This window comes from Mauremys reevesii, linkage group 4 (genome assembly GCF_016161935.1).
Source record: "Mauremys reevesii isolate NIE-2019 linkage group 4, ASM1616193v1, whole genome shotgun sequence".
Lineage (NCBI taxonomy): Eukaryota > Metazoa > Chordata > Testudines > Geoemydidae > Mauremys > Mauremys reevesii.
Window position 1 is genome coordinate 122,127,452 of NC_052626.1, and position 25,389 is coordinate 122,152,840.

Here is a 25,389-nt window from a genome sequence, read left to right on the forward strand (position 1 = left end):
AGCAAGGTAGACTTTGGCCTGGACAGGACAGGGGCATGCAACCAGCAGGGTGATCCCGTGGGCTCTGCTCTGTTCTTGTTCATGAATTAATCATGGCTGACACCTCAGGAAGCTTTCCCAGTTTCTTGTTTTTCCCATTAAGAAAGAGATAGATAATAAGACAGAAAATATTATACTGCCTCTATATAAATCCATGGGATGCCCACACCTGGAATACTGTGTGCAGATGTGGTCGCCCCATCTCAGAAAAGATGTATTGGAATTGGAAAAGGTGCAAAGATGGGCAACACAAGTGGTTAGGGGTCTGGAACAGCTTCCGTATGAGGAGAGATTAAAAAGATTGTTCTGCTTGGAAAAGAGACGACTAAGGGGGGATATGATAGAGGTCTATAGAATCATGACTTATGTGGAGAAAGTGACCAGGGAAGTGTTATTTACTCCTTCACATAACACTAGAACCAGGGGTCATCTGGGGAAATTAATAGGCAGCAGGTTTAAAACAAACAAAAGCAAGTATTTCTTCACACAACTCACAGTCAACCTGTGGAACTCCTTGCCAGGGGATGTTGTGAAGGCCAAGACTATAACAGGGTTAAAAAAAAGAACTAGATAAGTTTCTGGATAATAGGTCCATCAGTGGCCATTAGCCAGGGTGGTCAGGGACACAACCCCATACTCTGGGTGTCCCTGAACCTGACTGCCAGATGCTGGGCGTGGATGATAGGATGGTTCACTCCCTCTGAAGCACCTGGCACAGGAGACTGAGTTAGCTGGACCTTTGGTCTGACCTAGTCTGGCTGTTTGAATGTTCTTATGCTCAGTTCCCGCCCAGGGTGCTGTGCGGCTCACTCCCCCCCTCCCTCCCCGAACCTGGGACCTGGTTGTGAGGGAGCAGAGGTGGATTTGTGGGGCTGCTGAGGTTTGGATGCAAAATCAAGTGGAATCTGGATTGTTGTGCTGGAATTCCCAACTAACCAGGCCAAACTCAGGGGATGAGGACATAGAATCATAGAATCTCAGGGTTGGAAGGGACCTCAGGAGGTCATCTAGTCCAACTCCCTGCTCAAAGCAGGACCAACACCAACTAAATCATCCCAGCCAGGGCTTTGTCAAGCCTGACCTTAAAAACCTCTAAGGAAGGAGATTCCACTACCTCCCTAGGTAACCCATTCCAGTGCTTCACCACCCTCCTAGTGAAATAGTATTTCCTAATATCCAACCTACACCTCCTGCACTGCAACTTGAGACCATTACTCCTTGTTCTGTCATGGGGGGAGACAGAAATGAGGGGGATGGGTCCCTTCCAGGAGCCCATTAAAGTGAGAGGATAGGCCCCCCAAAGCGAAGCTGACGTCTGCAGCTCCAGTGCCGGCCTCAGACTGGGCAGCTTTGTACCGTGCCCGTTTTCCAGCTGACAGATGTTAGAGTTAAACAAAACCTGGGCTCGGTGCCCAGAGAAACTGGCCATTCCTTTGGCTGAACCTGCCAGGGCCAGAGGGCAAATCCTTTGTCGCAGAGAGCAGGCGTGGCCCTTCCCTTGCTGCTGAGGCAGGAGCCTGGGGGTGCGACTAAGTGAGCTCAGGGTCCTCACAGCAGTGGGGCAGCCAGGAGTGGCCAGGAGCAGGGGGAGGGGAAAGAGGGGGGGCACCGGCTGGGAGCAGGGGGAGGGGTGGAATTGGGGAGCCAGCCGGGACCGGGGTGGGTAAGACATCTCAGCGGAGATGGAGGGGATAGAGCGGGGTCATTGTCCAGCAGTGGGTGGATGCGGGAGACAGGACAGAGACAGACGGGGATTTGAGCTAAACTCTCAGGTTATGCCTACACTGTGGTGAACCCGTGGCTGGCCCAGCTAAGCTGCCTTGGGGCTGCGAGGCTCGGGCCATGGGGCTGTAGAATTGCAGTGTAGATGTTTGGGCTCAGGGACCCTCCCTGCTGCTGGGGTCCTAGGGCCTGGTCTCCAGCCCAAGCCCTGCGAGCCCGCGTCAGCGGAGCCGGGCCGGCTGCGGGTGTTCACTGCAGTGTAGACATACCTCAGTTGTTGCTCAGCAGCGCACCACGCTCAGCGCTTTCTCTGCCTGTACCAGAGGGGGGCGCCAGAGCAGATCTGCAGGGACCCTGCAAGCCTGGAGCCAGAGCTGTGCTCCCAGGCATGCTCCTCGGCCCAAGTCGCAGGGCGCCTGGGGAGGGCACAGGGCCTGAATTTCCCCATTGTGTGACTCTCGGGAGTGAGTGGCTTGCAGCATACAGCTGTTCTGCCAGGTCACTCTGGGGAGTTGGTGCCAGCGGCTGCAGAGCCTCACCTGTTTCCTCACCACCGTGTGGCCACTGCTGAGCCTGTGCGGGGGGTTGTGCCTGGACCTGAGTTCCTGGCATAGCTCCAGAGGCAGAGCACAGCATGTGAGAGCTCCCGACGGGGGGCCCATGTGCAGGGTGGTTCACAGAGGGCTCTTGGGGACTCGGTCAAATAGTTTGGGGCCCAACTTTCTAAGTGGCCACTGATTTCAGGGGCCTCCACTATGGGGGACTCAGTGAGTCTGATTTTTGGGGTGCGAGGCAGCTGGGGTGACCTGCGGGTGTTCAGCACCTTTGGCCTCAGGCCCTGACTGGGAGCATTTAGGCTCCTGAAATTCAGAGGCTACATCTGAGAACTTGTCGGCTAGAGCAGGATGGCACTGGGGGCATCTGCTGCCAGGGCTGGGTGCCCACACTGGCTGGGTGTGCGGCTCAGCCTGTAACTCCCCTTGGGAAACTGACTTGATTTCAAGCTGCCCGCGCTCCGTTCACAAGAACTGGCTAAATCAATCAGGGCAGGTCTGCAGGCGCACGCGGAGCCAGCGCCAGTCTGGTGGCTTGTGGTTTCCACTCACAGTGAGGCAAACAGTGAGCGGCTCGGCTCTCAGAAACCTGAAACTGTGAGTGAAACTCGGTGGCTGGGATTCCAGCGTTATCTGAAACTGCGGGGGGGCTTGGCCTCTGTGAACCGAAACGTGGTGGTGCTCTGCGTACAGTGCTTGGCTGGCAGACTTGGCTGGGATCTGGCTGGTTGCTGCTCTTCCTCCTCTGGGATGGGACACCAGCCAATGGAGCGAATGCGTTACAGCCGCCTGCCCCATGGACCCGCTCTCTGGAGTGCTGCCACCCAGAGTGGCCTCACTTTCACTCCATCTACACAGGGACCTGGGGTGTAGTTAGATGGCTGCCAACCCCTAGTGCTTATGCCAGCTTGCTTTAGTCACCCCAGCGCAGGCCGTGTTTTGCACTGGTGCGGAGTGTCTACCCCAGCAGCATGCCCTGGGGACCCACAGCGACACAGCTATGCAGGGTGTGGGGATTCGCTCCCTTTCCGTGTGGGCTCCCTCTGCCCCTCCCCTGGGGAGCCGCCAGTCCCAGGATAAGCTCCAGACAGGAACTCTGGGTGACTTTCAGGTTCTTGTGTAACAGGCTGACTCAGCTGGTGGGGGTGGGGAGACGGATACAAACACCGGCTCTGCCACCAGCAGAACAGCTGCAGGGTGAGCAGCAGTGAGTGGGACAGGTGGCCCCCAGGGCTCCACTCTCACAGGCTGGGGGCCGTGCCCTGGCTCATGGAGTGGGATCGTTCTGTGTGACTGGGGCACCCCGCACCTGTGCCCCCCTACAGCTCCAGAGGAACAGCGCACTCCGGCTGCCCGCAGGGCTTTCCTATGCCAGGGACGGGTGAAGGGGAGGCAGGAAAGAGGATGATCTTCCAGTCCCCAGGGGTGCCATCTGAGATGCCCTCTGGGGGCCTCAGCAGCTCCTGGCCTCAGCTCCCCCTATACAGCCTGGGGCACCATCGAGCTCGGGCCAAAACTTCCTATGCAGCTAATGTTTTAAGTGAGCCAGCAGGGTTTGAAAGAGAACTGGGCCTGAGGCAATCCCTAAGCCTCGCCCCAGGGCCAAACTGCACCATGGGCCCAGCTCCCCTTGCAGGGCAGCTCAGAGAGGGGAGCTTGGCGATAAGGCACGAGAAGGAACGTTCCAACTGAACTAATGCCCCAGTGTGTCTGTGCGATGGCCTTACACAACTCTGTGTGTGTGTGTGTGTGTCTGTGCGATGGCCTTACACAACTCTGTGACTGTGTGATGGTCTTACACAACTCTCCAAAAAGAATTCTGTGTGATGGCTTTACTCAACTCTGTGTGTGTCTATGTGATGGCCTTACACAACTCTGTGTGTGTGTTGGTGTGTGCGTGAAGCACTTCTGAGTCTTTGTCTTTTATTTAACCAGTTCCCACTCAGGGTCACCCACTCGCAGGAGCTCCGGCGTGGGTCTCTGCACCTCACAGTTCCTGCCCCCAGGGCCACCACCGCCCATGGAGAGTAAAGAGGACGTCAGCGACTCGGACAGCGGGATCATGCTGCACTCAGGTGGGTGAGTGGCAGGGGAAGTCCAGCTGCTGGGCTGCGTGCCATCCCTCTGCATCGGCCTGGTGCTGGAATGTGAGCCCAGGAAGGCGGGTGTGTGGGGGAAAGCTGTTGTATCAGTGTCTCTTCTGGGGATTCCCCTCCTGGCTGCCGTCTTGAGGTTGTTTTCTCTGCATCGAGAGCTGTGTCTGCAGGGGGAGGCCATTTGCCCAGGACACATGAGCCCTGAAGTGCCTGTATATCACACACATCCGTCCTGTAACTGTAACCATAGGCAGAGCTGGGCTAGCAGGGGCTGCGGGCCGGGAGTGAGGGGCACTGGCAGAGCTGGGGGGACCCAGGGCTGGGCTTGCAGGGGCTGTGGGTCGGCAGTGAGGGGCAGCAGCTGAGTGTTGGGGGGGGGCAGTTCAGGGCTGGGCTAGTAGGGGGCTAGGGGTCAGGAACTGTAGGCAGTGCGGGGAGAAGCCCCGGGCTGGAATAGCGGAGGGGCTGTGTGTTGGGATTGAGGAGCACCGGCAGAGCTGCCTGTCTGAGGAGAGCCCGGGCTGGAGGAGCAGGGGTTGGCTGAAGATCTGGGCATGAGTGAAATTTTCAATGTTTCTGTGAACTTCCAGTTTTCAGCATTTATTTGGCAAAAATAATCAGCTGATACTGTCACAAACCCCCTCAGATTTTCCAGTTGAAAATCCTGCTCCCTACATGCCCAGTCATTCCTGAAGTCAGTCTAAAGGTGCCCCCCACACCTAGAGATGCTGGTTGGGGGGGGGGTGAGGATGTCCCCAGCTCCATGAAGGTCGAAACCTTACCTGGAATCCCCTGGGCTGTCAGTGAGCGGGGCTTGGTAACCATCACTAAGATTTACAGCTGAATTCGCCTACAAGGACACTGTCTTCGGGATCAGGCCCCCGGTCCAGGACCTTAGCTCCGGCAGGGGCTGGTACCAGATGTGTCAGAGGAAGCTTCTTAGCCCCAGGAAGCTCAGGAAAGTCTGCAGCATGGAACGGAAAAGGCCAGGAGTGCTGAGCTCTCTGCAAAATCCAGCCCCAAGTGTGGGTCCTGAGCCGTAGGAAATTCTGGGCTGAAGTCCTGGTGTGAAGGGGAGACATGGCTCTCTCCTGCCCCTCCATTTGCATTCTGCTCCCAGGACCCACCTCCGCCCCGGCTGTCTATTAAACCATCAGTGTTTTCACTCACCCTGCTTTATCTGATCACAGCGACCTGGAGCTGGCTGCAGCCTGCGAGGTGAAAGGAGCTAATCCCACTCTCCAGCTAGAAACATTCCAGGCTGGGCTGGGAGCCTGCAGGCCAGCCTGTACTTTGAAGTGCCACTTACCCTGTGATGGGCTATACCTGCTCTAGGATAGCCCTACAGACCAGTGTGTTTTAGGTGCCAGCCCCACTCCGGCTCCGGGGATGGGCCAAAGGGCAGCTCTGTCTGCGTCATTAAACATCAGCGCTCAGGGTCACCTGGTTCCTGGAGCCGCCCCTCCAGCAGCGGCACCACCCCAGTCTGCAGAGGATGAGGAGCAGCGCTGGGTTGACAGGCTGGGGCAGGGAACCAGTCTCAGATGCATTGTGGGAAATATCAGAACAGAAATTGGAATTTCTGTCCCATGGAAAATTCTGATATTTCTAAATTATTTTTATCCAAATTGGGCAGAAAAATCAAAAGATTATGGTCACATGACTTCCATGATGCACTGCCTTGGTTAACTACATGGTGACCGCAGTGAATCATGGGAGATGTAGTCTAGCCAGGAGCCCAGTCCCTAGAGGACGGCGGGGGGGGCACGAGTGCTGGTGGACAGATTAGTGTAAAACTGACTCGGAATGAAACCTGGGTTTGACAAACCAGAGCCTCGCTGCTGGGCTGCTCCAGCCCAGACCCGAAGCTCCCATTTGGATTTTCCCAATAGAAAATCAACATGTTTTAGCAAAATTGAAATTTTTCCTGCAGAAAATTTCAATTTGGCAGTTAGTGCATCTTGCATCGAAAAAACCCATTTAGATGGGAAATTCCAGACCCCTGAGTAATTCCTCAGCAAGGTCAGTGACACTGGTGGGCTCGGCAGCCAGATCGGCCAACACCTCCCAGCTGCTAACGTGAAGTGAGCAGAACCTGAGCACACTCGATCCCTCTGGACTGGGCCGAGATGGGGATCTCTGTGGGGCAAGGCCATCTCTGGGCTCTTTTTTGGCACAGGGACTAGCATCCTGGGATGCTCTTGAGCCACCAGCTGTAGAGAGTAGCATAACACCATGCAGTGAATCCACTTGTTTAGTTAAATCTTCACAGCGACTCCAGCAGCAGGTTGGTTTGTGCTGTTATTCAGAAGGGGAAACTGAGGCACAGAGTGGGGCAGTGACTTGTCCGAGGCCACAGGGGAGTCACTGTTGGTGACTGGAGTAGAGCCATGGATTTCCTGGTGCCCAGCCCTGCGCATGGCACGGAGGCTGCCACTCTCATACTGGAAAGGGGCAGTGCCCCCAGCCAAGGTGGCCGGTGTGAATGAAGGGGCTCCAGCCAGCAGAGGGAGAAACCAGTTCAGAGTGGGGTGGGGAAGGGGATGGGCTGCAGAGATGGCATAAGATATGGTGCTCAAGCCCCAGGTACCTTAGAACCCAAGGCCTCAAGTGGCCCCAGTCTGTGCTCAGGGCCAGCCCTGCGTCTCCCCGCTGGCTGCTGAATCGGGACTCCTGGTCTCATCCCCTGCAGGCCCGGACAGCCCTGTGTCTCCACTGAAGGACCTGACCCAGGCAGTGCGCAAGCAGCAGCAGGAGCTGGCAGCGCGGCTGGAGGCCTGTCTGGCGGAGCTGAGGAAGCTGTGTCTGCGCGAGGCGGTAAGGAGCCCTGGGCCTGGCTGGGGACATGGGCGTGGTCGCTGGGGGGATCTCGTGGGCTGGGCCTGGCAGCGGGTTGGCTGGATGGAGATTGTTCGGCCACCTCTCATTCGGAGAGGAACCTGGTGGCTTTCCTGGAACTCGGGAATCCCTGCGTGTGGCGGAGGGGGCTCCCCAGCCAGCCCAAAGCCTCGGCTTCTACCTAGGGCTGCCAGTTTTGGTCAGACATATTTCTGGAGGTTTCATCACAAGACATTATCTTTAATTAAAGATTAATATTAATTCCTGGAGACTCCAGGCCATTCCTGGAGGGCTGGCAACCCCCGGGCCTTGATCGCAGGCTGCCATGGCCAGGCCAGATGGCTGAGGCAAACCCTAGCCCTGGCATTGAGGGATTAGCTTGGGCCCATAGCTGCTGTGGTGTCTGGGCTATCCCAGGAGGACTGGCAATACATGGCAGTGCCAGTCAGTTAGTGGAAAGGTAACAACGTGCCAGGGCCACATGCGTGTTGGCTGCAGTGCCCGCTCCTCCAGGGCCTGCTCCTCCAGGGCATCACTCCCCCCGTGCCACATGCATGTTAAGGTGGGGCACACTCCTACGCAGGACATGCTCCCTAGTGCGCCCCGGTGCCTCACCCATCTCTGGTGGAAAAGACATGCTGTGTGTGATCCCTTCTTCCCCTGGTGATGCCCTGTGCTGCCCTGGAGGCTGATGTCTGTCCCTGCCCTCCCCCAGGAGCTCACGGGCATGCTGCCACAGGAGTACCCCCTGAAGCAGGGGGACAGGCCCCCCAAGGTGCGGCGGAGGATCGGCACCGCATTCAGACTGGACGAGAAGACAATAATCTCGCGAGGAGCGGTAAGGAGCCCGGGGATCTCTCCCTGGTGTTAGGCAGGGCACAGATGGGTCACAGCCACCACTGCATGGTGGCTTGTGTGAAATGAGTTTGGAGGGTCTCAGAACAGTTCCACAGTCCCCAGCACCCCCACAGGCCCTGTCTGGTGGGCTCTGCTCGGTCGGTCCACAGCACAGGAACTGCCCCTGGCTGCTTGCTGGCTTTCTCAATGCGGAGGCCAAAGAGTGAGGAGGCCCTTCTGGGTCAGGAGGAGGCAGCGGTGAGGTGACAGATGCCCATGCCAGACCTGCCCAGTAGATCAACAGAGTCTCCAGGCTGCCCCATTCCATCGGTACTGAAAATGACCCAGATGCCTGTCCCAGCCGTCTCTGTCTGTCCCTGGCCATCGCCAAGGGAGGAGAGCCCGGCACTGAGATGTCCCAGTTCTTGTGAGGAAGCCCAGAGGTGCTGAGGTTTTGATGCTCAGGCCAGCAGGGAGGGGGAGGGGAAAAGGCATTAAAGGGGCAGAGTCCATTGATGCTTGATTTGTTCAAGAGTTCGTTAACATTCCAAACTCTCTACCTTCTGGTACCTCTACCTCGGCCTCCTCTGCCAGCCCACGCCCTGAGATAATGACCCAGTGCCCAGGGCGGTGCTGGGGGGTGGGGAGCTGCTCCCTGTCCGGGGAGGGAGAGGTGGGAGCACATTTCCTCTCACCTGACTCCAATCTTGGGAACCAGCCTGTTCAGCATCTGCCTTAGGGAGCCAGGAGCCCAGTGTGCAGCCGCCCCCCCCCCCCCCACTGGGGGCAGGTGGAGCTCTCTCCAGAGCCTGAATCATTCCTGGGACTCCCTGCTAGCTGGGGCTGAGTGTCCCTCATGTGCAGTGCTCCCAGCCCTGTGGGCCCATGGGGGCAGAGCGCAGGGCGGGGAACCAGCTCAGACTCCGTATGGCTGCCTTGGGGGGCACTAGCCGGGGGTGTGCTCGGGATCTGGACTTCCCTGGGGCCAGGGTGGATTCTGATCTGTCCAGCGATGCCTCCAGCCCCAGATGTGGTTCACAATGGAACAGACAAGGCTGAAGACAGCTCAGAGACCATCCCAAGGTGTTAAGGCAGAAGGGCCCCTTTGAGAGGAAGCCTGGCCCAGTGGTCAGGGCATCGACATAGGACATAGGAGACCTGGGTTCAAATCCCTGCTCTGTCCTGGACTCCCTTAGTCTCTCTTGCCTGGATCCTCATAGCTCCTTGAAGTGCCTGGGAAGCTGGGCCCTGAGCCCCTCTTCCGTAGTGTGCATGAGACTGGGAGCGCTCAGTTACTGTAGTAGTGGGGCCAGGTCAGTACCTCAGACACATCCTGCCGGCTTGTCTGCACAAACTCTCTGTGATCAGCGCCTCACAAGGAGCTGGGGTCCCAGGCTGCCTCTGCTGGGTCCACGTAGCCAGGCCCTGCTCTTCTTCCGAAGGCTGAGGTTTCCCCTGAGCAAAGGCCTAGCTGGATGTGGTTCCTCCTAGCCCCAAGTGCCCTGTGGCGGAGGGCAGCTCCCCTGCTCCGTTCCATGGCTTGTGTTCCCTTCCCACCTAGGACCCCCTGAGCACGCTGGAGAGAGACCTGGCCCTGCAGCTGCAGATTGCCGCGGCCACGCATCGCCTCTACCGGGAAGAGAACATCAGCAAGCACATCAAGAAGCGGCGGAAGAACATGGTGCTGAAGGAGGAGAAGAAGCTGAAGGAGCTGGAGAATGCCCTCAATGAGTGTCGCTTGACAGCCACACAGGAGCCCAGGGCCAGCACCACAGCCCTTGGCGGTGAGCTGCGTGTGTGGGCCAGATCTCGGCCTACTGCTCCATCACAGCCTGCCTAGTGCAAGAGAGAGTGGGCATGATCCAGCGGGAGCCCCTGGCACAGCCCCCACTGATCTCCCAGAGATCAGCTGCTTCAGGCTTGCTTGGCTCCAAGGAGCAAAGGGCCCTGCTTGTAGCCTTGGCATGACTGGGGCCGGCACTATGTGGCTCAGCCCGTGTGAGGATATGTCCTGCCCCGAGGGTTGGCAATGTTAACTGTGTCACATCCATGACTCAGGGAGCGCCAGCACTGCCCTGATCACCCAGAATGGCTGTCCTGTAGGTTATTGCTACAGTGTCTCACTCTGGCAGATCTCTTGTAGCCCCCAAGAGCTCCATTCACTTGGGGAGGGTCTCACTGGTCCGTCGGGGCCAGTCTCCCAGCTCTGCAGTTGTCCGGGAATGGCTCTTGCTGAGGAAGGAGAAGACAGGGCCCACAGCTCAGCTCTCCCCGGCTTCCCTGTTGATTAAGTTAAACCCTTGAGCAGGAGATGAAGCTACATTTATCTCAGTTCCCCAAAGAACAGCTGGTGGTTCTGCAGCTTTCCTGGGGCTCCTGCAGCCACCTGTTCCACAGGTAGTTTCCTCTTCCAGCTAAAAGCACAGGGCTTTGATTTCCTCCAGCAGTGCCTGAGAGAGGGGAATCAGACCAGATGCAGTTACTCCTGCGTGACACCAGTGTGAGTGGGAGAAGAATCAGGCCCAGGTTGCCTGAGTGGTCATCCCTGGGGCAGCACCCTGAACTGCCCGCCCCACTCTGGCTTCACTTTCCTTCCTGGGCTCCGTTTCTCAATCTCCTACGCGTCCTGTGTATCCCCTCCCAGAGCTCCCGCTGCACCCCACCCCCACCCCGGGCTGTGGCGGGCAGTGCAGGAAGGGTTTCCACAGAGCATGTGTTCATCCAGAAGTGCTGATTTGTGCCAAGTGAAGCCATTTGTGGAGTCGATTTGGAGTCAGCAAATCTCCTGACTCAGAAAAACATGGGGGGAAATGTTTCAAAATTGTTGAAATGGTTTGTTGTGATATTTTCAAGATAAAAAATTCCAGTTTTCCGATTCCAAAAGACTTTTGGTTTCAAAATTTAAGCTCATTAGACAAAACAAAGATTTTAAAAAGAGAAACAAGTAGAAACTGAAATGAAATGTTTCAGAATGATTGATTAAAATGAAAACAAAATGTTTTGAGTCACTCCAACTTAAAGTGTTGGGGATCCGTGTCTGGGGATGGGGGAGGGGGGCTGAAACCTGCAGGAGCAGCTGCTAAGCCCAGCTCAGCAGAGAGGAGCGGGAGGGGAAACATGTAGGAACATGTGTCCTGCATGGTGCCAGTTAACCCTTCAGGCACCAGAGTGCTCTGTGCTTCCACCAGCTCAATCCCACCTGGGAAGGTCCCATGTTCCTTTGATGGTGCAAACCCCACCCGTTCCACTGCAGAGGCAGCTGCATTGCAGTGGTAGGTGAGGGCCCCTGAGAGGTTGGAGCTCTTGGGACTACAGACAGTTTTATTGTTGCTATATATAGTCAACCACACCCCCTGGAGCCCAGGAAAAGCAGCAGGAGACCCAAGTCCCGCTCCTGTAGGCTGTGTTAGGGGTTTGTGCAGCATCTATGTGCTGCTGGAATCCCAACAATCCGTGCTGACTGGGGCCCCATGGAAAGTCAGTGGGATCTGTGTTATGGCCCCGGCCGAGCCCAGTGAACATCTTTGCCCTTCCTCACCTCTGCCTCTTTCCCCACTGCTTCCCTAGAGCTGAGTACCTCAGATGACAGCTCCCTCTCGGATGCCATCCTGCTGGAGGAGGGTAAGGCATAAGCAGGGTTTGGATTTTCCCTTCCTGTGGGCAGGGCATGCGGGTCTGACATTGGAAAAGGGGTATGAGCCCATCTGCTCTGTTCCCCTGGAGACAGAAGCATTTGATGTGGGGTGAGCCAGGCAGGGCTGCTGTGGGGTTGGGCTCTGGGCTGTGGGGGGATCTGAGCGCAGAGCCGGAGGGAAGGTGACGGGCAGACACCGCGATTCCTGCACCGCTTTCACCCCCCTCGTTCTGTTTCAGAAGAAATCCAGGCTCCGAATCATTGTGCTGCCCAGCAGCTCATGGTGCCAATCCAGCCTGGCACGCCGCAGAGCTCCCCGGCTCTGCCCGCCCGCTCTGCGCCTTCCCAGCAGCGTGAGGGGCTGCCACCCACACAGGGCGAAGTCCCAGAGCTGGAGCGCTCGCCCATCCAGAACAGCCCCTGGAAGGAGACCAGCCTCGATAGGCCCTATGAGAAGCCCAGGAAACACTCGGCTGAGTCCTGCAGCCTGCCAAGGTACAGAGCATGGGCGGCACCTCTCGCCCCATCTCCGCTCTGGGGAGCCCTGCTGATCAGGGGGCTGGGGGAATAGCCTTGGAGAGATGCAGTGACCACAGGAGGCATAGAAACAACTTGGCTTGTAAGGCAGGAGAGCCTCAGGGGAAAGTGTTGGTGGGCTGTAGGTGGCCTCTTCCCTCTAAGCCAGCATAGACCCAACCTCGCAGTGGGGCGCTACCGCTGGGACGGGAAGCTAGAGTTTAGAGACCTGAAGCCATTGCAAATCCAGGGCCCCTGCCTGACGAGTGAACCCAGTGTCCTGGCCAGATGTCAGCCGGGCCTGATGCTTTTCATGTCCTGGCCTAAGCGGTTGGGTTCTGCGCCATTGCCGGGGGCTCTGGACAGGCTAACATGTGGCCTTGTCTCTCCTCCTCCCCTGGAGGTCACGCCCTCCCCAGCTTCCATTGCTTGATCCTCCCTGGGGCACTGGGCGGGAGATCATCTTTCCCATCCACTTTTCCTCTCCCTTCTGCCCCGCTCTGCCTTCCCTCCCCTGAGGAACATGATGCCCTGGGTGGGTCGCCGGCAGCAGGGGTCGAACCGGGACCCTGCGTCTAACAGCACTAGCATCTCTTGGGGAAGCTACACGCCTCTGCGTGATGGCGGGTGCATGCCCGGGCTCTGTGGGTCCTTGCAGCGTGGCAGTCGCTGTACGGGCAGGGCGCTGATGTAGAGGTTTGGGCGTGATCCCTGTCTCCCCAGGGCCCTGGGCCACTCTGCTCCGATGGAAGAAGCCATGCAGATATAGCAGTATGGGGAGAGGGATTCCAGCTCTCCTGCACCGGTCTCTGTTAACTATGCTTCTCCTCAGCAGCCCAGCCGGGACACCCGTGCCAGTGCCTGCCCGCAGCCCAGCTGCTCAGAGGATAGCTGAGACGCCCCCCTACCACTTTGTCCCCATCCAGACTTTGGCCTTGTGGAGGCAGGCTGGCTCCAGTGGGCCGCCGACCCCAGAGATGCAGGCGAGGAGAGGGCAATCCCAGTCCATGAGGTACTGCCCAGCAATGGGCTCTCTCTGCCAGCTGGGTGGCACTGGGCTCAGATGGGGCAGGAGAGGAAGAGAAGCTGTATGGCCTAGCAGCTATGACACTGTAGGGGGAGAACTGGCTTTTGTTCCTACCTCTGTCACTGCCCTGCTGAGTGACCTGAGGCAAGTTACGTCCCTGCCCCAGGCCTCAGTTTCCCCTCGCACCCATTCTCTGTTTGGCCTGTGAGCTCTTTGGGGCAGGGCTGTCTCTGTGCAGCACAGATAATAGCGGTTGAGGCCTCCAGGCAGTGCTGGTAGGAAATAAGGAGTGAGGGATAAACACAGAATGTGGGTGTGAGATGGGACCCCCAGAAGGGAGACAAATGAGAGGAGATGGGAGCAGCAAGGGAGGGACTGCTCTTGGGGAGCTTCTGATTTTGGTGCTACTGATTTGTTTTCCCCTGAGTGCAAAGCAGGGATGTGAAACCCAATTAGCGCATCCATTCTGAGCTGCCCTCACTCTAGCAGAACCAACTCCTAGCTAGCTACCTTAGCATTGACCCTGACGCCCATCACTGTGGTGCCTGCCACATAAAATCACTAGCAAGAGCCAAGTCTCTAGTGGACTCCATGGAGCCTCTGGCTCTGCTCCCTTCTCAAGGTCAAAATTCTGCTGGGGGGAGGGGGTTGATTTCTTTATATGTTATTAATGTCCTCGTTTAGTGTTGGTTAGTGGGGATATGGAGGTGGAAGTGGGGGTCAGCTAAGGTGGTGGGTGGAGCTAAGGGGTGGGCAGGGTTAGGAGGGTGAGTGGGGCTAAGGGGTGGGGAGGATTAAGGTGGTGGGCAGGGTTAAGAATTTAGGCAGAGCTAAGGGGGTGGGCGGAGCTCGGGGTGGGCAGGGTTAAGGGCATCTGGAAGGATTTTGGGTGTATTCTCCACTGAGGTCTGGGGGCAGTGCTGGTGTGTCTGTACATTTCCTGCTTGTACACGGTGCTTTGGATTTCTGAGAGTGCTCCTCTCAGCCTGAAGTTTGGGTCCGGGCCAGGACATTCCTTCACTCGCCCCTGGTGCTAGAACACCCCTAAATAGCTTCCTTCTGCCTCCAGGGTGGATGTGTCCCGGGACCGAGCGGAGCCCCGGGGGAGGAGCGTGCTGCCAAGACGACGCCCCACCTACTACACGGTCACCGTCCCCAACTACTGCTTCCCTCCATCCAAACCTGGCCTGGCCTCCCACTCCATCTACCACTCCAGTTCTGAGGACAGCAACTCGGATGTCTCCAGCGTCACGTATGCCCCGTCGCCCGGCAGCAGCAGCCCTGACATCTCCTTCCTGAGGCCGGTGCCCCCGCCATCCATGGAGCAGCCCTCGCCGGTGTTGAGGGGCCCACGTTCTGCAGGGCCCGAGGCAGCGTACTATTACCAGACCCCTCAGAAGCGGCTGCTGCCTCCCAGTTACTTCCCGGCTGTGGAGTATGTGGCTGGGCGGGAGCTCTGCCGGGGCTACCCCTCCCTGCGGGCTGGCAGCCCATCTCCGTTCCCCTACGAGCAGGACCTAGTGCAGCTGCGCTGCCACTGGCTGGGCCCGGCCCCCAGCCGGCTCATGCGCACCCCGTCCCTCAAGGATTACGCCCCGGGCAGCGGCAGGGCCCTCGCCAAGTCGGCCGTGTCGGAGGAGCTGAAGTCATGGCACGAGCGCACTAAGCTGCGGAACTTGCGGCCCCACTCGCTGGACAGGCAGGGGGCTTTCCGCGTGCGGAACACGCCGGGCAGGGAGCTGTACGCCTCGCGCTCCGCTGGGCAGCAGGCTCAGGTAGGGCTAGCACCCGGCACGGGGCGGAGAGTGAGAGCCAGGGCAGGAGGTGCTGCTGTCCCGGGAAAGTGCTGGGGAAGGGAACCACTGCACAGCTCTCCGCGTTCAACTCTCTATGGCCTGGGGCACTAGGAGCAGCTGGGAGGCCCCTTACTGAGCATCACTTCTCAGTGCCCAGTAAGGGCGAGCTGGCAAAGGAATGTACCATGTTTTCTCCTTCACAGGCCTAGGTTCAGTTGTGTCCTGGGTCATACACTGTCCTAGGATGGATCATTCCCCACCTCACACAAACCCCATCGGCAGAGCAGGGTGTGAGGGGAGCCCAGGGCTGGGATTGCAGAGGTTGTGGGTCGGGAGTGAGGGCTTTGCTGGAAGGGCCCGTTCTGTGGGAGTCCCCAGCGATTCCCTCTCAGCGAGGGCAGCTCCTGCCAGCTTGGACACCCCAAAAATCCAGCATTTGGGCCCCCAGCAGCTCTCGGCTTGTGACAGTGTTCGGTCACTGCTGCTCCGGGCAGGCCCACGCCAGGGGCCCAGCACCGTCCATCAGCAGCTCCCTCATGCTGGGCTTCTGCAAAGGTATCAGCCAGGGAGTAAAACGATCCTCACAGAACAGCCACACTTAGCCCAGTGTGGGTAACACGTGGCATGTAAAATGGCAGCACCATAGCCGGCGGGCCAGGCCCTTGCTGGTGTAAATCAGCATCACCAACGCCAGTGGGACAGTGCCGATTGACACCAGCTGGGGAGCTGGCCCTGCTGATGCCACTGGAGCTACGGCCTTTGACACCAGCTGGGGCCCTGCTCTCACTCTCTGAGGTTAATGTAATAGTATCTGAATAGTCTTAGCGTGCCTAGTCAGGTGGGGAATGGAGTTTATTAATGTTTGAACCCGCCCCTTCCCCGTGCCACATGACCCCCAGAAGCGAGTGGGACCAGCCCCTCCCCGGCACGCTCCAGGTCCGTGCGGGTTGGCCCCGGGGCTGGCAATGCACTGGAAAGCCTCCGAGTTCAAATCTTGCCCACTTGCTGCTTTCCCATGGCCGGTTGAATGTGCTGCTGGTCCCATCCAGCTCCCAAGAGCCACTGGCAGCCTGCCCCGAGTTACTCCCGCTGGCAGCTGCAGAGAGGCCTTGCAGAGGGGTTCCCCGGGCAGAGCAAGGCACACTGCCGGTGGCAGTGCATTCTGGGAAGCCCAGGCCCTTGGCAAGCACACTCAGTGCCGGAAGGGGCTGGAGAGCCTGCGTAGCGAGCTCAGGTTTATCCCACTGGGCTGTGGTACTGGCAACACTTGTCCAACAGGCCCTCCCCTGAGCTACGGCCGTTCTCCTGCCTGGGCAGCTCCCCGCCTGTAGCAGAGGGCAGCAGCCCACGCCAGGCAGGCTGGGGCTTGTGCCTGGATTCCTCCCATCACTGCCCCTGCAAGGAACCAGAGAGCTGATCTCTGCAGTGACGCACAGCCCGGCAGCCGTCCTCGCCCCTGGGAGCGCCTCCTGGGGGAGCACAGCCCTGCACACCACACCCTCCTGCAAGCACCCCAGGGTGGGTAGCATGAGGAGTCACGTCACCCATGAGCCTAGCAAGGGGGCCAAGGAATCCCTGGGGTAACTCCATGCACACCCAGCCCCTCCCCACCCATGCACCAAAGGCCAGGCCTGCAGCTGCTGTAAGCCCATGTCAAAACAGGGTGCTCTGTGTTGGGGGCAGGGGCCTGGGCACCCCCAGGAGACCGGGGTTCCCATGGGCCTGTGCTCCCTGTGTGCGGTGAGGAATAGTGCCGACCCCCTGGGGGTGTGAGCGGCCGGGACAGGCTGGCCGTTGTCACGCTCTTGGATTGCTGGCTGGGATGGCTGCCCTGACAGGCTCTTTCCTTCACCCCCATGCAGGTGTGTCAGATCCACATCCTGAAGCGGTCCCCCGAGGGAGCTCCTGTGCAGGTCTACGTGCCAGAGAACGGGGAGGTCATCACTCAGGTCTAGAGCTGGCCTGGGCCTGCTGCCAAGCCCTCGCCAAGAGAGCCACATGCCCAGCTGGTGAGAAGAGGCAGCAGTGAGCCTGGGCACGGGGACTTACTCAGGAAGCCAACTGGTTGCCCTGGAGGGGCTAGCAATGGGGCAGGACTCCGGGTGCACCAGTCCTGACCATATTATTTGGACACTGCCGTTTGTAAGGACTGGATTTGTTCTGGCGTTGTCACCTTCTCAGGCGTTTCTCTTTGGACTGTGGGGTGCCTCCTCCCCCAAGAACTCCCCTGTCTGTCTGCCTGTGGGTTTGTGTGGGCTGCAGCAGAGGAGGGGGCCCGGCTGGTTCGGCTGCTGGATATTCACCAAGGGACAGACGTCCTTGCTTCACAGGTGTCATACAGCTGATAAGAAGAGCAGCAGTTGCCTTGTGATCATGCCAGCAGCTGCTGGGGTGATGGTACTTTGCTAATAGAGAGACACCTGCAGGATCATGTGTTATGTGTCATGGTTCAGTCAAGTGCCAGGGAATTACCCTCTTGTTGATTCAGCACAGAAGCTGCTGGGTTGCCGAGCACCCACCACCTCGGTGCAAATGGCACATTCCTGGAGAATGCAGCAAGGGCTGTCACGATCACAGTGTTTGGGCAGTTGGGGAATGGGAGGATTTGATTAGCTGCTAGTCTTGTGCAGACCCATAAACCACTGCACCTCTCTCACAGGTACGTGCCTTGCCCCTTTCTAGGCTTTAGAGCCTTCTCTTCAGTTGTATTGAAGAGAGAAGTCAAAGGAGGCCATCTGCCCAGCTGTGCCAGCAGGAGGCGCAGTTTACAATTGTACTTACCTGGCTCCAGCCTTCTAAGACCTTGTGGCTTGAAGCCTGGGGAATACCACCCCACTGTACACACCGGGCATTGGTCAGAATGAGTGACTGGGCAAAGTCCTACAAGGAGTCAGTGGTAGACTGTGGGTTCAAACCCTGCCTCCAACGCCCACCACAACAATCGACCCCCAAGCCCAGCCGGGAGAGGTGAACAGAGCATTGGCCAAGGAATCATAATACAGTAGAACCTCAGATTTCCAAACACTTTGGGAATGGAGGTTGTTCGTAACTCTGTAATGGTCGTAACTCTGAACATAACATTCTGGTTCCTTCAAAAGTTTACAATTGAACCTTGACTTAATACAGCTTTGAAACTTTATTGTGCAGAAGAAAAATGCTGCTTTTAACCATCTTAATTTAAATGAAACAAGCACAGAAACAGTTTTTGTACCTTATCAGTTTTTTTAAACGTTCCCTTGATTTTTTTAGTAGTTTACATTTAACACAGGATTGTGCTGTTTTGGCCTTTTTTCCCTTGTGTGTCTGCTGCTGCCTGGTTCATACTTCTGGTTCCGAATGAGGTGTCTGCTCAGCTCATAACTCTGAAGTTGTACTGGAGTTGCCAAGTCCTTGAGTGACCCAACTATTTGCTGCCTTTGCTTGTGCGCTTGGCGTGGTGCTGGAGATGAGAGGGCGAGTTTTCTTCTGCAGTCGAACACAGAACCGGCATTTGCTTCCTTTGAGGCATCTGGGTCCAGGCACCTGGCTTTTCCCACACGCCGTTTACCAGGATGTGCCAAATGCTTCCTGTACAAACATGCCCCAGCGACTTCCTCCTGCTTCAGCCACCTGGGGCGCCCTGAACATTGGCTGCCCAGGTTCTTACAGGCCCTTCCCACTGCAGTATCTGGGTGCTTGGCAGTGCCCCCGGCAGGTACCAGCACCATTGTACAGGGCGGGAATTGAAGCCAAAGAGACTAAGCACGATATCCCTCTGTGGAGTTTAGGCATCCGAGTGCAAAAATTAGATCCTCGCTCCAGGAGCTGCCTAAAACTCTGCTGGTGGCCACATGCCAGGCCACCTGAGTGGCTGAGCTGCTCAGTGCCTAAGCCCCATGCCGCTGCCTGGCTCCGAGACCTCGAATGGAGTGGGTCCGGCCCAACACAGCTCAGGCAGTGGGCTCTGGGTGCCCCAGTGCATAGAGCCTCCCCCCAGCTGCGGGAGAGCCAGCTTCAGTGCCCCGCTCTGCCTGGTGTGGAGCAGGAGTGGCCCCTGGTTATAGAGTCACACTCGCTCTAACAAGCCTTTATTTGCCATACAACGGAGCCATTCCGAGAGGGGCGACTGGAAGCGAAGGGTCACAGAGCACCCCTGGGGTGCTCACCTGGGCAGGGCAAGACTAGCTGCCCATGGAGCGGGCAGGGCTCTGCACGCCAGGGGGAGCATCACCGGCGCTGGAGGTGTTCGCCAAGACGGGATGGACCTGCCTTAGGCTTGCACAGCAAGAACAGGTTCACAGCTGTGACTGCTGATCAGCGTGAGTGATTCCCTTTGGGGGCAGGGCTCAGACAGGCATAGGGGGTTCCCCACACACCAATGTCCAGGGAGCCTGGGCACTTAACCCAGGGCTGGGGATTCTGCCAGGCATGAGGGCACCAAACTTCACCGGGCATTGCTGAGTATGAATCCCCTTTGTGAGTCTAGCCCAGTGTTTTGCACAGGGAGCCTGTGGCCAGCCAGGACCTGACCCCCCCATGTCTCCAAGTGCCTTACCCTCCAGATCATCCATGAACCCCCTTGTCCTGCTGTCTCCCTGGTCCCTGCAGCAGCCCCCTATTGCTCACTACTCTGGCATTTATAATTGCCCAGGCGTCTTTCTGTGTTAGGCCGAGAAATTAACCCACTAATTACGGTAGCCGACTGAGTTTAGATACACCATCTGTGGCACCATTTCTTTATATTAACTTATTTGCAATAATGTACAGTATTGGGTCCCCACCCTATGGGTTTGTATCGAACAGTGAGGGCTCAGGTTGTCTGGATTTATTCCAAGCTCTCTTCTTTAATAAATGCTGTTACTTGGGGTCCCTTTTGGTATGTGAGACTTCATTTTTGAGACGCTGGGCCCCCCTAGGTCTCGTGAATTTCGTGGGGAAAGTGTTGTGCTGTCAGCCAAGGCTGCTGGCACTGGCTTGTTACCGCTGCAGAGTGCTTTGTGGGGTGGGCTGATAGGATGAGCCAGCAGAGAGACCCCACTGTGACCGTCAGTCAGATGCCTGTGCCAAAGTGAATGGAGCCGGGGGAGGTGTTTGTCAGGAGACAACAGCATCGCTGGGCAGTGAATAGAGCTGGGGGAGGTTAATCCTTAGTTCCCCAGGGACCAGCCAGAGCAATGAGTTCTCAACCTTTTCCACCTCAGGATCCCCTGTGACAGCACCAGAATATCGTGGGGCCCGGCGCAACCAATGTTGCCGAATTATGAGATTTTGATGAGGAGCCAGAAGCTCAAGCCTGTCAGCAAATTTGAGCCCTCTGACTGGCTGCCTGCCCTAACTGCCCGCCTCGTGGGGCAGAGCAGCCAATCAGAGCTCTCCTTCCCCAGCCCCTTAGCAACCCAAAACTGTTCTCACAGGAGGGGATGGGGGAGGAGGGACCACAAAGCCCGGCAGCCCAGAGGGCTCCACTCCCTCCTCTTCCTGTCATCAACAGGGATGGGACAGTGCATCTCCACCCTCCTCAACCATTGCCTGGAGGGAAGGGGGCTGAAGAGGCCCAGGAGGAGCAGAGGTGAGGCTGGAGTAATGAGGACTAGGTGGGAGCTGGGCAGATCCAGGCTGGGGCTGAGTTAAGTGGGAACAGGATTGTTTGGGAGGTTGGAGGGCAGAATTAGTTGCTAGGCAGGGGAAGGTGGCTGTGGGAAGGAGCCTTCCTGCAGCAGAGGCCCAAATCCCTGAGCCCTGCTTAAATGTGGGAGTGCTGGCAGCGCTGAGGGCCACCCACGTGTGGGGAGGGACGGGTTAAATCAAAAGACAGACAAAAAGCACAATAGGATCTTTAAAAACCCTCATGATCATTGAGGCCTGCCCCAGGATTTGTGATCCTTGTGGTTGGCAATACTGAGCCTGTTTGTGAACCTCGGGGGGTCCCAACCCCCAAGAAGTGAGCGCAGGAGGTAGGACCCCGGCCACAAATACAAAAACCCAAAGTGGGAAATGGTCCATTTTCCACACTGTGCTGCTAAGAGAGGCAGAAGCGGGCCGGGCAGGCTTCGGGGCGCTTGGGGGAGGATGGGAGTTGTGCATTACTGGTGTCTACACGCTTCGAGGAAGGGCCACACTGAGCATCGTGGGAGGGTTTGGCAGTGGCAGATGTTTGTGATTGGCCCCCAACCGTCCCAGTGTTCACTCAGGCCCATGCAGACTCTGGGGTCACTATGACTGATGCCTGCAAATACGGCCCCTCATTGGGGTGTCTCCATTTCCAGGAGCCCCACTGGAGACACCTGATCCTGAGAGGTGTAGAGCTCCCAGTGCTGTGGCTGGAGCCAGTGGGAGGCCCATGTTCTCAGCATCTCTGGGATTCATTGGCTGAGAGCCCGTCACAGCCAGAGTGAAACCTGTGAGAGGACTGGGTGTGTATCCAGTCAGTGCTGTTTGATAACATGCAGCCATGGCAAACAGCAACTCCCTGCCTGAGTGAGTAACTCCCTCTTCGCGAGACAAAACAGGTGTAGCCTGTCTCGGGACTCCCTACCTGACTCGGCAGGAGCTGAATAACACGCCCAGCACTGTCATTATTCTATGATCCGTAGTGTCACCATCAAATACTGTCACGTCCTAACCCCTGCGCTGTGGCTATGGCTTCACTGCAAAATCAGAGGTGTTTTTATACGGCGAGAGAAAACCCTAGTGGAGACAAGGCAAGGTGGTTTCTACCTCAATGTAGCTAGTTGAGTTCAGCCTCATGTGGGTGTGGGTGTTGCAATTACAGGGCTGGCTGCCCCTCTGTCCGTTTCCTGGCCTCTGAGTGCATCCCTCAGGTGGCAGGACTTGGGCCTTGATGTCTTCTGGGCTGGAATCACAAGGTTCTCCGACTCAGACCAGGCCATGGACAGCAGCACCCTGGTCATTGCCGGTGCTTATCCAGCAGGTCTCACTGGCTTGGTGCCTATGGATTGTCCTTTAGGAGCCAGGGCCCACGGGGAAAAAAGCGTGACCAGGCAGTGCTCACACCACAGTGCAATAGTAACAAACCACTTAGAGAAAAAAGGCTTTTAAAAACCACAAACAGTGACACAGACACCAATCTTATCTAACGACATGCCACCCCATGGGAACCCAAGCAGGACTCGGTCAGAGCGTCACAGGGTCTGGTCTAGGTCCCGGCCTGCAAGCAGGCTTCTGGGAGTGATCCCTTCAGCGGGCCAGGACCCACACAGTTGTGGCAGGGCAGGCCCATGACCGCGACAGCTCTGGGACTGCACCTCTGCACCAGCAAGCCTTGTATCTCTCTGTGGCTCCCTGCAGCGAACCCAGCCAAGGCAGACGTGTCCTGTCTCCCTTCCACACGCAGTGCTCCCGGGAGTATTTTCCATGACACAGGAGCCAGACAAGGTAACCACTGATCAGTCACCTGGCTGCAGAGTCTGAACAGCCACAGGTTCGCAGCCCATCCTGGCCAAGCTGGTGCCAGCCAGCCAAGCTGTGATGGCCTCCGCCTCTTGCTTCCATCCCCTCCATCTTCCCCGGTCACAGCCCCTGGCTCAGCTTTGTTCAACCCGTCTAACATTCAGTTTAAAATGACTCATGAGAGCCCTTTCTACAGCTACTTTGTGTCCCTCTAGTGCAGGGGTCCCCAACGCGGAGCCCGCAGGCGCAATGGCGCCCACGGGGGCATCTTAATGCGCCCGCATCCTGGCCCCCGGGAGAGCACGTGCCGAAATGCCGCAGCGGCATTTCGGCAGGGACGCCTCTCGATGACGACAGTTGTTGCCGACAAGTGATGTCATCGAGAGGCGTTGCCCCCGAATTTCGGTGGCATTTCAGTGGGTGCTCCACCGCCGCAGTGGTCCTTCAGCTGGCGCCCGCCAGCCAAAAAGGTTGGAGACCACTGCTCTAGTGGCAGCACCTTGTACAGCAGATTATAAATCAGCTATAGCCTCTAAACCAGAGGTTCTTGATCTTTTTTTTTCCTGAGACCCACCCAACATGCTATAAAAACTCCACGGCCTGCCGGTGCCACAACTGTTTTTCTGCATATAAAAGCCAGGGCCAGCATTAGGATGTAGCAACCAAGGCAACTGCCCAGGGCCCCACACCACAGGGGTCCCCACAAAATGAAGTTGTTCAGGCTTCAGCCCCAGGAGGCAGGACTGGGAGTCCTGGGCTTCAGCCCCACACAGCGGGGCTTCAGCTTTCTGCCCGGGGTCCCAGCAAGTCTAACACTGGCTCTGCTTGGCAGCCCCCCTGGAAACCTGCTCCCAGTCCCTCAGGGGGCCCCGGACCCAGGGGCTCTAGGACTATAACAATGTTTAAAAGGGGACTGGATAAATTCATGGTGACTAAGTCCATAAATGGCTATTAGCCAGGATGGGTAAGAATGGTGTCCGTAGCCTCTGTTCGTCAGAGGATAGAGATGGATGGCAGGAGAGAGATCACTTGATCATTGCCTGTTAGGTTCACGCCCTCAGGGGCACCTGGCATTGGCCACTGTCGGTAGACAGATACTGGGCTAGATGGACTTTTGGTCTGACCCGGTACGGCCTTTCTTATGTTCTTATGCACCAGCAAAGCAAGCACCTGCTTGGGGCAGCCCATTTGCAGGGGCGGCACAGGAGCTGAGAACCAACAGGGGGCTCTGGGAGCTGTAGTTCCTTGGTTAGCTCCCTGCCTATAGAGCCAGCCCTGGAGCAGGGAAAGAACTATATTTCCCAGCATTCCCTTGGCCACTACCAACTGGAAAGGAAGGAGGGGGACCTCATGCGGCAGCGTGCTGTGAGTGCTGTGAATGGTAGGGAGACCATAAGTTAACATTCAAAAACAGGACACTCCAGGGGGAGGTAGCCCCACCATCCACTCCCTCTGACTGCCCCCCACAGAAACCCCAACCCATCCAACTCCCCTCCCTGCTCCTTGTCCCCGATCACCCCCTCCCAGGACCCCTGCCCCTAACTGCCCCCCAGGATCCCACCCCCTAGCTAAGCCTCCCTTCTCCTTGTCCCCAACTGCCCCTCCTGAGACCCCCAAATTCCCCCAGGACCCCACCCCCTACCTGTCCCCTGACAAACCCCTGAGAGTCCCATGCCTATCCAACTGCTGCCTGTCCCCTGACTGCCCCCCCGAACCTCTGCCCCATCCAAACCCCCCTGCTCCCTGTCCTTTGACTGCCCCCGGAACTCCCTACCCCTTCTCCAACTCCCCAGCCCCCTTACCGTGCCACTCAGATCAGCGTGTCTGGCTCCGCGCAGCTCCAGACACTCTGCTGCATACATGCTGCCGTGCTCCCCCGCAGAGCCCACAGCGCCCCCCCCCCACACCCAGCACCTGCCTTCCAGATTTGAACACCTCAAAATTCAGGAGTGCTCAAGCTCAATTTGGGCAGCTGTTACTTCATTTCTCCCAAATCCACTGCAACTTGCTGTAGAAAAAGTAGGATAAAATTGAGCAAGAAATGCTTCCCAGTGGTTATTAGGACGGGAATTGCTATTTTCAACAGCCATTGCCTTTTTGTTTGTTTGTTTGTTTAAAAGGAAGACACTGATATTGCATTGGCAAATTCCCCATAGAAAGAAAGAGTGGAACAAAAGAATAATAAAGGCACCTCTACTTTTCCTCATATATGGAGGATAATCTTATAATATGCATCCAGATATCCTCCAATCACACAAGCTGAAAATTGTTCCACTTTACTGCAGCTCTGTAACCATATGGGAACCAATCCTGTCTGTGTTTTGTGCACATCCAAAATTCCTGCTGAATGACCTGCCCTGGGAGCGAGTTACCAGTGACCCAGGGCTGGGGTGGCAGGGGGTGTGGGTGGGGGGGGGAGCCCAGGGCTGGGGCAGCAAGGGGGTACGGGGGGGAGCCCAGGGCTGGGATGGGGGGTCACCAAATTTTTTTTTGCTTGGGGCAGCAAAAAACCTAGAGCCGGCCCTGCCCGGACCCCTGCTGCAGAAGACCAGGCAAAGAGACAGAGCGTGTTGGCCAGAACACTGGACAGAAGACGTAAAGGAACAACAGACTCAGGACCTGCACTCACCTTCCCGTTTCCAGGCTGCTGCTCAAGAGGACGTGCTCCTCCCCGCTCTGGGAGATCAGCTGCTCCCAAGATAAGGAAATTCTCCCCCTGCACCCTGAACAAGTAGAAACCTGTTATTAGCTAAAGGGAAGCAGCAGTCTGTGCTCAGAGTGCATCCGCCCTGGAGCAGCAGCAGTGATGCCTGGTGGCCATTTGGGGTGATACACAGACTCTTTCCCCAGAAGAGGTGACACCCGGTGGCCAGTCGGGGTAATGCACAGAGTGCATCTGCACTGGAGCAGCAGTGACACCCAGTGGTCAGTCGGGGTAATG

At 57.3% G+C, this 25,389-nt stretch overlaps 1 protein-coding gene across 7 annotated transcripts in view; it reads left to right on the top strand.

Annotated features, from left to right (window-relative positions):
- Positions 1-19,898, top strand: part of INAVA (innate immunity activator) — a 39,143-nt gene extending 19,245 nt beyond the window's left edge. For 3 of the 7 annotated variants that reach the window (XM_039533247.1, XM_039533248.1, XM_039533249.1), the window contains exons 2-9: positions 4,251-4,390; positions 7,104-7,228; positions 7,965-8,087; positions 9,648-9,870; positions 11,654-11,707; positions 11,960-12,215; positions 13,069-13,248; positions 14,333-15,819. In XM_039533247.1, the coding sequence (XP_039389181.1) occupies positions 4,336-4,390; positions 7,104-7,228; positions 7,965-8,087; positions 9,648-9,870; positions 11,654-11,707; positions 11,960-12,215; positions 13,069-13,248; positions 14,333-15,170 (1,854 nt within the window). In that variant the 5' untranslated portion in view covers positions 4,251-4,335 and the 3' untranslated portion in view covers positions 15,171-15,819. Of the gene's footprint in view, positions 1-4,250; positions 4,395-7,103; positions 7,229-7,964; positions 8,088-9,647; positions 9,871-11,653; positions 11,708-11,959; positions 12,216-13,068; positions 13,249-14,332; positions 15,820-16,921 lie in introns of those variants that run through there. The other 4 variants (XM_039533252.1, XM_039533250.1, XM_039533251.1 and 1 more) reach the window with 4 other exon arrangements.
- The last annotated feature ends 5,491 nt before the right edge of the window (positions 19,899-25,389 follow it).